This window comes from Callospermophilus lateralis, chromosome 8 (assembly GCF_048772815.1).
Source record: "Callospermophilus lateralis isolate mCalLat2 chromosome 8, mCalLat2.hap1, whole genome shotgun sequence".
Taxonomy (NCBI): Eukaryota; Metazoa; Chordata; class Mammalia; order Rodentia; family Sciuridae; genus Callospermophilus; species Callospermophilus lateralis.
The window spans coordinates 19940582-19953141 of NC_135312.1; the positions used below are offsets into that span (position 1 = coordinate 19940582).

General features: G+C 36.9%; 1 protein-coding gene across 1 annotated transcript in view; it reads left to right on the forward strand.

Annotated features, from left to right (window-relative positions):
• Positions 1-2865: 2865 nt before the first annotated feature.
• The window catches only part of Tbc1d19 (TBC1 domain family member 19), a 139955-nt gene continuing 130260 nt past the window's right edge, over positions 2866-12560 (forward strand). Inside the window, exon 1 of the mRNA XM_076864836.1 lies at positions 2866-3077. Within this exon, the coding sequence (XP_076720951.1) occupies positions 2979-3077 (99 nt within the window). The 5' untranslated portion in view covers positions 2866-2978. The remainder of the gene's footprint in view (positions 3078-12560) is intronic.

A 12560-nucleotide genomic window follows, 5' to 3' on the forward strand; every position in this document is an offset into this window, starting at 1 on the left:
ATCTTGGTAACACACTCAATACACATAATAGTTTTTATTTATGTTGAGTAAATTTATGCCAACATGCAATTCAGTTTATTCTATTGACAGAGCATGCTAAAATCAGTATCTCCTTCTAAAATAACTGAAAATATTTTTCATTGTAGACGGTAGGGTTTATGCAAGCCACACTTGTGTGAATAAATTAAGAATATATCATAGGCTATAGCTAAAGCATACCTTGCTTTTATGTCAGTCTGATGTGGTCCACACCCTTGTCGTAGAATGCTACTAAGAAGTGGTTTTCAAATGCATCCTCTGCCCACCTCTGGGGAGATTTGACACAGCATTATATGTAAAATTGATCAAGGTAGAGTAGGTCTGAGAGAGGCAGGATTGGGCTCAGATCCCCACACCGGTTGGCCCCAAAGTATTTCTGTTGTAAATTTGAGTGCAGTTTGAGAAGTTGTACCTCTGCATTTATTTTTCTTTTTTCTCTATACAGTTGTAACTACTCAGGTGAGATTGGAATCCATTTGCTATTCATCTTCTAGGTTGAGTTATGTTTTACTCTGAAATATCAGAAATGAATGGTTTTTCTCAAACTCCACTCGCTCTGGGTACAATAAGGATTTATAAGACAAAGTCCCCCTTGGTGGGATGAAGATGGGATTCTTCCCCTTCAATTTCTTATAGAACAATGACTTTAAATAATAGAATTTCCATGTACACAGGTGGAGACTCAAGGAGTTACATCACCCCTTTGGGACTGAGAATTCCTTGATAGAAGAGACCATTTTTTACTCTCCTTTGTATTCTCTGCCATTCCTAGCCTGGAACAAGTGTTCTGAAAGGTCTTGTCAAATTGAATTGTAAAAAAAGAAGCCATTCTAGAATTGAATTATACTTCAACACACCTGTTTCTGTGTATGTAAGTAATATTTTTTGAACATGAAGATTGAAGCTTTTTTTTTATTTGAATATGCCTTCAGAATGAAATCTAAACTTCTTAGTTGCTTTAAGGTTACAAATTATTGTTTTTTTTTTTTTTTTAAAATGATCTTAAGCCTCTATCTGTGCACGATATAATTCTGGGCATTTAAAATTTATTGCTATGTTTATTTAGTCACTACCCATTCCTTATCAATACTACTGGGCATATTTTTTACTTAATTATCTCAGTTTCAATATTTAATTTATTACTATTTATTAATATTTTAATACTAGGTATATTTGATCTTTATAACTTCCTTCAGGCTGGTTTTCTAACCTCCTGCTGCAGATGAGAAAGGTCAAACTCTGGTGGGTGAAGAGACTCATGCAATTCCTAGGGTATATACTAGGAAGAGAGCTAGAAACTTATCTGATCCCAGTACTGTGGTTTTTCTTGTCCTCTTTATGCTCTATGACCTTTTTAATTTAACTGAACACCTTTATCTCTTTACATATCACCCCCATCTCTAAAGAACCTTTACCATAGTTGTCTTCCTATCTTCTCTCCTCTCCTTCTCTCCTCTTCCTTCTCCTCTACTTTTCTTTTCTTTTCTTTTCTCCTCTCTCTCTCTCTCCTCTTTCTTTCAAGTGAGAATTGTATTGAAATTCATAGATGGGTGGGGTATTGCCTTGGAGAGAGTCTAAAGAGCTAAGATGATCTACTCATTTATGGAGTTGTAAAAATTCTGAGTCGGGGGAGAATATTTTGTGAAGGAATAATACGTTTTGTAGAGTTGGTCATTAATTGCCTTTACACATTTTCTTTCCTGTTTACCTCTTTCCAAAGTTGGCTTAATAAACAAATTTATCCAAATGCGATTAGTTGAATCACTTAATTCTAGTGCTAAAAGTTTTTTTTAATATATTTCCTTGAAGATAAGGATCATATTTAAAGCCGGGGCACAGTGCGCAAGCCTGAAATTCAAGCGGCTCAGGAGGCTGAGGCATGAGGATCACAAGTTTGAAGCCAGCCTCAGCAATTTAGCGAGACCCTAAGCAACTCAGCGAGACCCTGTCTCTAAATAAAAATATATAAAAAAGGGGCTGGGAATGTGGCTCAGTTTAATTACCCAGTAACCCTCACCCCCAAAGAATTATATTTTATCAAATCTTTGTGGTTGGACAATTTCTTATAAGAAACAATAAGTTGAAAGCTGAACGAACTGAATGAATAAGTCGAAAGCTGAATGAATTGTGAATAAATGATCGAATTAATGAAGGCACAGAAGAGGAGGAACTTAGATGGTAAACTGCACGAAGACGACAGTCTGATTCATCCTTGAGTTGATGATACTTTGTAGAAAATCTATCAATCTATCTATCTATCTATCTATCTAGTTAGTTAGTTAGTTAGTTTTAGCTGTTAGATGAGAAGAGATTGCCTACTTATTCCTAGTATATAACTAGGGAATGGAAAGAGAAGAAAATGAAATAAAATCGAGTGGTCGCTACAGTCCTAGGTGCCTTCACGGGTTTTACCTCAGTAATCATGGCAAGATCCTGTGAGTTGGCTCCTTTTACAGGGGAGGAAACCTGAGATCTCAAGCGCACACCCGTCAGACCCTGGGAAGTCAGCGGGTCGTTTGTCCTATCGTTGCATTCCCCGCGCTGCAGAAACTGAGAAGCGGCAGAGCAACGATCCTATAGTAAAACAAACACACATCTCTCTCGGTTCCCCTTCCGCTTCCGAGACGTCGTAGCTCGGGAGGCCAGGGCTTCTAATGTCGCCTTTCAACCACAGACGAGGCAAGAACCATGAGGTGAAAGTTACAGCCTTTCCCTGGTCCGTTTCCTACGGCGGAACGTAGGTGCTGGGGGCATCAGGCGCGGAGGGGACCCGAGAGGCGCGGACACACGGCCCGGCAGTTGCCTGGTAACGCCCGCTGGAGGAGTCCCGGCGTAATTAGGTCCCAGAGAAGTATCCCCCGCCCTGAGCGCGACCCGGTGGCGCGTTCTCTCGGTGCCCGTGGTCTGTCCCCGCGGCTTGGCGGGCGAGGGCAGGGGAAATGTTGCAGGAAGAGTCGGATCTGTCCCTCATTATTGCCCAGATAGTCCAAAAGCTTAAGGGCTCCAATCTGTACGCTCAGCTGGAACGGCAGGCCTGGGTAAGTGGGGCCGAGGGGGAGGCTGGGGCCGGGCGGGGCGCGGGGCCGCCGGTCCCCTCGGCGCTCGCCTCACCCAAGTCGGGTCTCGCCTCTGCTCTCTCCGGCTGGACTCTAAAATCTCCTCTACCAGGGCTCAGCGCAGGCGTGGGATGGAGATTTCAAAAAGAAGGGTGGGGCGCATCACGCCTTTCTTCAGGCCGGAGAAGAGCCGAGGCTGCTCATTCATTAATCTATTCTCGTCTAATTCCTTCAGCTGTTTATTAAAAGTGGCCTGGACCACGGCTTCCCTCACTTTTTTTTTTTTTTTTTTTTTGCCTTGTGGGTGGATTTGGGACCTAGGTGCTTTCCCCTCACCAGGTCTCTGTATACTTTGTTGCCCTTTATCTTCTCTGCAGGGATTTCCCCGCTATTAGTCCACCCAGCCTTTATTAGTTTGTAATGCAGTAGGCTCTGTGAATGCATAGATTAAGAGACCTTCGCTTTTCATTGTTGTTGTTGTGTCATGTAAATGGAATCATAGAGTATGTAAATTTTTTGTGTATGCCTTTGGTCATTTAGCATAAGGCTTTTGAGAGTCATGCATGCAGTTGATATTTCAGAAGTTTTGTTCTTTTTTATTACTGAGTAATATTTCCTTGTTTGGATATCCCATGGTATTTGGGTGGATTACTGATTTTTAAAGTAAAGCTGATATATACATTCTAGAGTAGCTTTTTGCTTGGATATTTATTTTCTTTTTTCAAATACCCAAGAATGGAATTGCTGAGTCTTAAGACCTCTGAGCTTTTCCTAAATAGCACTTTACATTCTCATCAGCAAATATGAAAATTGCAACTGTTCTGCACCTTTAATAGCAAGCGATGATGGCTTTTTATTTATTACTTTTGATTAATTTATTTTTTACACTCCTCTAGTAGAAGCATAATCGTATTTCCCTAGCTACAAATGACATTAAACCTTTCTCATGTGCTTGTATCTTCTGTGGTGAAATAGTCTTTTCAAATCTTTTGCCCATTTAAAGTTTGTGGGTGTGTGTTTTTTTTTTTAATTGTTGAGTTGTAAGGATTCTTTTTGTTGTTGTTGTTTAATATTTTAAAATTGTCAATGGACTTTTACTTTTATTTATTTATATGTGGTGCTGCGAATTGAACCCAGTGCCTCACACATGCTAGGTAAGGCTCTACCATTGAGCCACAACCCCAGCCCAAGGATTCTTTATATATGATACAAGTCTTTCATCAGATATGCATTTTGCAAATATTTTCTCCTAGTCTGCATTTTGTATTTTCAGTTTCTTAACTGGAAATTTCAAGAGCAAAATTTGATAACATAAATTTTTAACCATTTCTTTCTTATGATTTATGCTTTTAGTGCCCTGAAAGTCTTTGCAGAGCCTCAATTTTTTTAATGTTTGTTTTAATAGTTTTATAATTTTGTCTTTTATGTTTAGGTCTGTGGTGCATTTTCAGTTAATATTTTTAAACAGTGCAAGGTAAAGCCTCCCTGCTTTTTTATTCTGAATGAATGTCCAGTCTTTCCAGTACCCATTTGTTTATAAGCCTATCATTTCTCCATTGATCTCCTTGGCAACTTTGTTAAAAATCAATTGTGTCTAGTGTTTTCTTTATTCTGTTCCATTGATCCGTTTGTGTATTATTATGCCAATACTATGCTATCTTGAGTTTTGTAACTTTATAGTAAGCTTTCAAATCAGGTCCTCCAACATTGTTTCTCTTTTTTAAAATAGTTTCTAAAATTTATATGGCAAAGCAAAGGACTTTAGAATCAACTTTTAAATTACTACAATGCTCTTTTAAGATTTGGATCGAGATTATGTTGAGTCTGTAGATTAATTTGGGGAGAATTAAAATCAAACACGATATTGAGTTTTCTAGTTCATGAACATAGTTTATCTTTTCACGTATTTATATAATCTTTATTTTCTCTTGTCAGAGTTTTGTAGTTCTAGTATACATATTTTGTATACTTTTTATTTAGATTTTTCTCTAAGTATATCATGTTTCTGATACTATTTTAAGTAATAAGTTTATCATTTCAATTACCAGTTGTTTATTGTTAGTACACTGTAATATAATTGATATTGGTCTATTTACTAAGTGCTTAATAAAAGACTGAGACCTTGCTGAACTTACTCGTTAGTTATAGCACACTTTTCATACTTGATATAGGATTTTCCAGATACATGTATCATGTGCAAATAAAGACAGTTTTGCTTTATCTTTTCTATCTGTATGCCTTTTATTTCTTTTTCTTACTGTAATTGTGCTACATAACAACTCCAGTGCAATGTTGTATAGATGCTTTTTATCAAGTTGAGGAAGCTATCTTCTGTTCCTGGTTTTCTGAGAATTTTATTATGAATGAATGATAAATTTTGTTAAATATGTTTCTTGCATGTGTAGAGATATTTATGTGATTTTTTTTTCCTTTCAGTATGTTGGTAAGGTGAATAATTTTGAATGACTTTGAATATTTCATCAATTTTGCATTCTGAGATGAATTGCACTTTGATATGATGATTCAGTTTGCTGATGTTTTGCTGAATATTTTGTGGTTTTATTCATTAAATATATTGGTAGTTTTCTTGTAGTGTTTTTATCTGGTTTTGATATTGGGTAATGCTGATCTTATAAGTCGGAAAGTATTTTCTTCTCTCCTACTTTTTGGAAGAATTTGTGAAGCATTACCTTTATTTCCTCTTAAAGTGTCTTATAGAATTCCCAATGAAGTCACAGGGATTGGGAGGTGTGTTTTTTTTCCCCAAAAAATATTTTTAATAAAAAATTTAATATAAAAATATATGTTGGACTAATTAGGCTATGTGTTTCTTCTTGTAAGATTTAGTAGTTCTTAATGTTTGAAAAGTTGTTCTCGTAGAAGTAGAGAGTAGAATAGTGGCTGGGAAGGGAGGGGGATGAGTGTGGTTCACTGAAAGGCACAAAAATGCAGTTGGATAGGAGGGTTCAACTCCAGTGTTCTGGGCTGCCTGTGGTTAACAAGGATTATCCAAAATGGTTAGAAGAGAGGATTTTGTATGTTTGAACAGAAATGATAAATGTTTTGAGGAGATGGATAAAATTATCTTGATTTGATCATTCCATATTGTATACACTTGTCAAAACATCACAGCATATCTCATGAATATGTACATTTATGTGTCAGTTAAAAATAAAAAATAAAAGGTGGTACTTAGTCTACATTATCAAATTTATTCATACGAAGTTGTTTATATCCCTTTATTTCCCTTTGAGTGATAGCTCCTCTTTTATCCTTGATATTGTAATGGTATTTTATCTTTTTTTCTTAATTAGCCTGCCTAGGAAGTTACCAATTTTATTGGTGTTTTCAAAGAGGTAGCTGTTGTCTTCATTGTTTTCCTGTTTTCAGTCTTTTAGTTTTTTTTTTTTTTTTTTACTTATGGTGTTCTGCTTGCTTTGGGTTTAATTGCTTTTTTCCTAGCCACTTAAGTGGAAATTTATATTATTGATTTTATACTGTTCTTCTGATATAAAACTGTAAATTTCCCTCTATGTTTTAGCTGAATTAAGATATATTCTATTGCATTTTCACTTAAAAAATTCTGCTGTGACTTTATCTTTGATTCACAGCTGTCTAGAAAAGCATTGTTTAATTTTTAAATTTTAGGGGATTTTTACTGATACCTACCTCTGATTTCTGGTTTAACACCATTATGATCAAGAACACTATGTGCATGTTTTCAGTTCTTACAAATTTGTTAAAGTTCTGTTTATAATAGAATAAATTCTATTTTGTTGAATGTTTCATGTACCCTTGAGAAGCACTTTCATTCTGCTGTTGCTATTCTATAAATATCAATTAGGTCAAGTACTAAAATTGAAAATTTTGTTCAAGGTACTTTTCTATAAATGTCAATTAGGCCAGGAAGATCCAACATGACGGCAGCCGCGGAGAGCTCAAGTCTCTGACCTCTTCAGCTGCGCGGGCATAGGGAGTCGTAAACTGTCTAAATGCTGTTTGCTCAGGATCACTAGGCAATGCTGAGCTGACGTGGATCTGGGGCGAACAGTCTGGGCCTCTCAGAACACACACCGAGCCCGGATCAGATGCACTCAAGCTCCGGTTCACCTGCTTCTCGCAGCCATACTGCTGTGACTCAGCACTAACGATCCCGCTGAAACAACTGCTCGGCCCTTCTGAACTGCTGAGGTAAAAGCCAACTGAGCCTTCATAGGCAGTGGCCAAAGGATTGAAACGGGGCTTGGGAGAGACAGTTAGGATCCACCCGTTGCATTGGTCACCCAGCAAAGGGAACAAACTGTCACCATTTGCATGGGATACCACCATGGCAGAGAACTGACGTCACCAAAACGCGGCGAGGAGATAACTTCATTGAAACCAGCGGCGACAGGTGTGTAACCCCCTAGCCTTCCCTCTCCACACAGCGGGGAAACCTTAAGGGCCCCTCCCAGCTCTCCCGTGAGCGAGATAGCCAGACCAAGGGAATCAGGAGTGGCGCAGGACCCACCAGTGCTGACAACTGAGGTCCCTTGCACCAGCTACCGGGGGCGTGGCTACCAGAGGGCAAGCAAATTCGCTGGGGGTTCTCAGCCCCAAGCTCTACAAACTTAGGGTCTGAGGGAATGGCAAACAGGGAGATTGTGCCCAGGAGTTCATGAAAACAGGGCTCCCGGGAGCAGCAGACCTGGCGTGTAGCCAGTATTATGGTGAGCGTCACTGGTGAGCGGGGCCTGGCTTGAGGAAAAGTGGGGAAGTGACTAGACACAAGAGAAGGCCCTAGGCACTCAGGATTGGAGACCCACCCAGTCTGGGAGGAAGAGCTGCTGCACAGGGATTGGTTCCCGCCTATTGAGAGGAGAAGCTTGGCCCAGTGGGCACAGCTCCACCTACTGGAAGAGAAGTTAATCAAACTCTAAGACTGCATTTATTATTATTATTTTTTTTTTTTAAAGCTGAGTTTTTTTTCTTTTTTTTCTTTTCATTTTCATTTTTTTGTTGTTGTTTTTTAACTTTTTAAAAAATTTTTAAATTTTTTAAATTTAAATTTTTTAAATTTTTTTAAAAAATTTTTTTATTTTATTATTACTGTTTTAAAATTTTAATTTTCATTTTTTTATTATTTTTTTAAAATTTTTTTTCTTTTTTTCTTTTCTATTTTTTTTCTTTTGTCTTTTCATTTCTTTTCAATTTTCTTATTCCCTCTTCCTTGAATTCTACCTGTTTACTCTCATTCTCTTTAGTGACTTCTTCCCTTCCCTTCTAATATCTTTCCTCCCAAGCATCAAATAAATTTATAAGAATAAACAGTAACTCAGCAGTCAAACAGAACAAGAAGTAACATGAGCAGCATGAAAAAGCAAGGAAGAAAAGGAGTACAAACAATGCAGGACAGCCTAAATATTCAGGAGGAACTAGAATCATCAGAAAAATGGTCATATAAAGAACTCAAGGAATAACTTAGACAGATGGAATGGAACCTTAAAGAGGATACGAGACAGCAAATTCAAACAGTGAAAGAACTCATTGAAAATGAATTACATAAACAGATAAAAGAAAAAGTTAAGCATCTTTATCAGGAGATAGAGATTATAAAAAAAATCAAACAATAATTCTAGAAATAAAGGAAACTATAAACCAAATTAAAAACTCAAATGAGAGTATCACTAACAGAGTGGAGCAAGTAGAAGTCAGAATGTCAGATAATGAAGACGAAATATATCATCTTGAAAAGAGTCTAGCCAACTCAGAAAGGCTGGTAAAAAAATCACGAGAAAAGCATCCAAGAGATATGGGATAACATAAAAAAACCAAACTTACGAGTCATTGGGATAGAGGAAGGTATAGAGATTCAAACCAAGGGAATGAGTAACCTGCTGAATGAAATAATTACAGAAAACTTTCCAGAAATAAAAAAGGAAACGGATATACAAATTGTAGATGCATACAGGACACCGAGCACACAAAATCACAGTAGACCAACGCCAAGACACATTGTTATGAAGATATCCAATATACAGAATAAAGAGAAAATATTAAAAGCTACAAGAGAAAGGAGGCAGATTACATTCAGGGGTAAGCCAATAAGGTTAACAACGGATTTTTCATCAGAAACGCTGAAAACGAGAAGATCCTGGAACAACGTATTTCAAACACTGAAAGACAATGGATGCCAACCAAGAATTCTGTATCCAGCAAAATTAAGCTTCAGGTACGACAATGAAATAAAAATCTTTCATGATAAACAAAAGCTAAAAGAATTTGCAGCCAGAAAACCAGCATTGCAAAGCATCTTGAGCAAAACACTACACGAGGAAGAAATGAAAAACAATAACCAAAACCATCAGTGGGAAGTGCCTCGGTAAAGATAGAGGGCGGGGGGAAAGCTAATCATGGAGAAACAAACTAAATTTAAAAAAAAAGATAAATAATCAAACATGGCTGGAAGTACAAAACATATATCAATAGTAACTCTAAACATTAATGGCTTAAACTCTCCAATAAAGCGACATAGGCTGGTAACATGGATTAAAAAAACAAATCCAACATTATGCTGCCTCCAGGAGACACATCTGATTGGAAAAGACATACACAGGCTGAAGGTGAAAGGTTGGGAAAAAATATACCACGCACACGGTCCTTGTAAGCAAGCAGGGGTGGCCATCCTCATATCGAATAAAATCGACTTCAAGACTAAGTTAATCAAAAGGGATAAGGAAGGACATTATATACTGTTAAAAGGAACCATTCAACAACAAGACATAACAATTATCAATATTTATGCACCAAATAATGGTGCTGCGACGTTAATAAAACAAATTCTCCTCAAGTTCAAGAATCAAATAGACCACAACACAATAATTATGGGTGACTTCAACACACCTCTCTCACCATTGGACAGATCCTCCAAACAAAAGTTGAATAAAGAAACTACAGAACTCAACATCACAATCAATAACCTAGGCTTAATTGACATATATAGAATATGTCAACCATCATCAAGTGGATATACTTTTTTCTCAGCAGCACATGGATCCTTCTCAAAAATAGACCATATATTAGGCCATAGGGCAAACCTCAGTAAATATAAAGGGATGGAGATAATACCATGCATTTTATCTGATCATAATGGAATGAAACTGGAAATCAATGATAGAAGAAGGAAGGAAAAATCCTACATCACATGGAAAATGAACAATATGTTACTGAATGATCAATGGGTTACAGAAGACATAAAGGAGGAAATAAAAAAATTCTTAGAAATAAATGAAAATACAGACACAACATATCGGAATCTATGGGACACAATGAAAGCAGTTTTAAGAGGAAAATTCATCGCCTGGAGGTCATTCCTCAGAAAAAGGAAAAACCAACAAATAAATGAGCTCACACTTCATCTCAAAGCCCTAGAAAAGGAAGAGCAAAACAACAGCTAATGTAGCAGAAGGCAAGAAATAATTAAAATCAGAGCGGAAATTGAAACAAAAGAAACTATTGAAAAAATTAACAAAACTAAAAGTTGGTTCTTCAAAAAAATAAATAAGATCGACAGACCCTTAGCCATGCTAACAAAGAGAAGAAGAGAGAGAACTCAAATTACTGACATATGGGATGAAAAAGGCAATATCACAACAGATGCTACAGAAATACAGAAGACAATTAGAAATTATTTTGAAAACCTATATTCCAATAAAATAGAAGATAGTGAAGACATTGATAAATTTCTTAAGTCATATGATCTGCCCAGACTGAGTCAGGAGGATACACACAATTTGAACAGACCAATATCAATGGATGAAATAGAAGAAGCAATCAAAAGAGTACCAACCAAGAAAAGCCCAGGACTGGATGGGTATGCAGCGGAGTTTTACAAAACCTTTAAAGAAGAATTAATACCAATACTTTTCAAGTTATTTCAGGAAATAGAAAAAGAAGGAGCTCTTCCAAATTCTTTCTATGAGGCCAACATCACCCTGATTCCGAAGCCAGACAAAGACACCTCAAACTAAAAAAACTACAGACCAATATCTCTGATGAACCTAGATGCAAAAATCCTCAATAAAATTCTGGCAAATCGGATACAAAGGCACATCAAAAAAATTGTGCGCCATGATCAAGTAGGATTCATCCCTGGGATGCAAGTCTGGTTCAATATACGGAAGTCAATAAATATTATTCACCACATCAATAGACTTAAAGATAAGAACCATATGATCATCTCGATAGACGCAGAGAAAGCATTTGACAAAGTACAGCATTCCTTTATGTTCAAAACATTAGAAAAACTAGGGATAACAGGAACTTACCTCAACATTGTAAAAGCTATCTATGCTAAGCCTCAGACTAGCATCATTCTGAATGGAGAAAAATTGAAGGCATTCCTCTAAAATCTGGAACAAGACAGGGATGCCCTCTATCACCACTTCTATTCAATATAGTTCTCGAAACACTGGCCAGAGCAATTAGACAGACGAAAGAAATTAAATGCATAAAAATAGGAAAAGAAGAACTTAAATTATCACTATTTGCGGATGACATGATAATATACCTAGAAGACCCAAAAGGGTCTACGAAAAAACTACTAGAACTAATAAATGAATTCAGCAAAGTGGCAGGATATAAAATCAACACGCATAAATCAAAGGCATTTCTGTACATCAGCGACAAAACTTTTGATACGGAAATGAGGAAAAACACTCCATTCACAATATCCTCAAAAAAATAAAATACTTGGGAATCAACCTAACAAAAGATGTGAAAGATTTATACAATGAAAACTACAGAACCCTAAAAAGAGAAGTAGAAGAAGATCTTAGAAGATGGAAAAATATACCCTGTTCTTGGATAGGCAGAACTAACATCATCAAAATGGCGATATTACCAAAAGTTCTCTATAGGTTTAATGCAATGCCAATCAAAATCCCAAAGGCATTTCTTGTAGAAATAGATAAAGCAATCATGAAATTTATATGGAAAAATAAAAGACCCAGAATAGCAAAAGCAATTCTAAACAGGAAGTGTGAATCAGGCGGTATAGCGATACCAGTCTTCAAACTATACCACAGAGCAATAGTAACAAAAACAGCATGGTATTGGTACCCAAACAGGCGGGTGGATCAATGGTACAGAATAGAGGACACAGAGACTAATCCACAAAGTTACAACTATCTTATATTTGATAAAGGGGCTAAAAGCATGCAATGGAGGAAGGATAGCATCTTCAACAAGTGGTGCTGGGAAAACTGGAAATCCATATGCAACAAAATGAAACTGAATCCCCTCCTCTCACCATGCACAAAAGTTAACTCAAAGTGGATCAAGGAGCTTGATATCAAATCAGAGACTCTGTGTCTGATAGAAGAAAAAGTTGGCTCCGATCTACATATTGTGGGGTCGGGCTACAAATTCCTTAATAGGACACCCATAGCACAAGAGTTAATAACAAGAATCAAAAAATGGGACTTA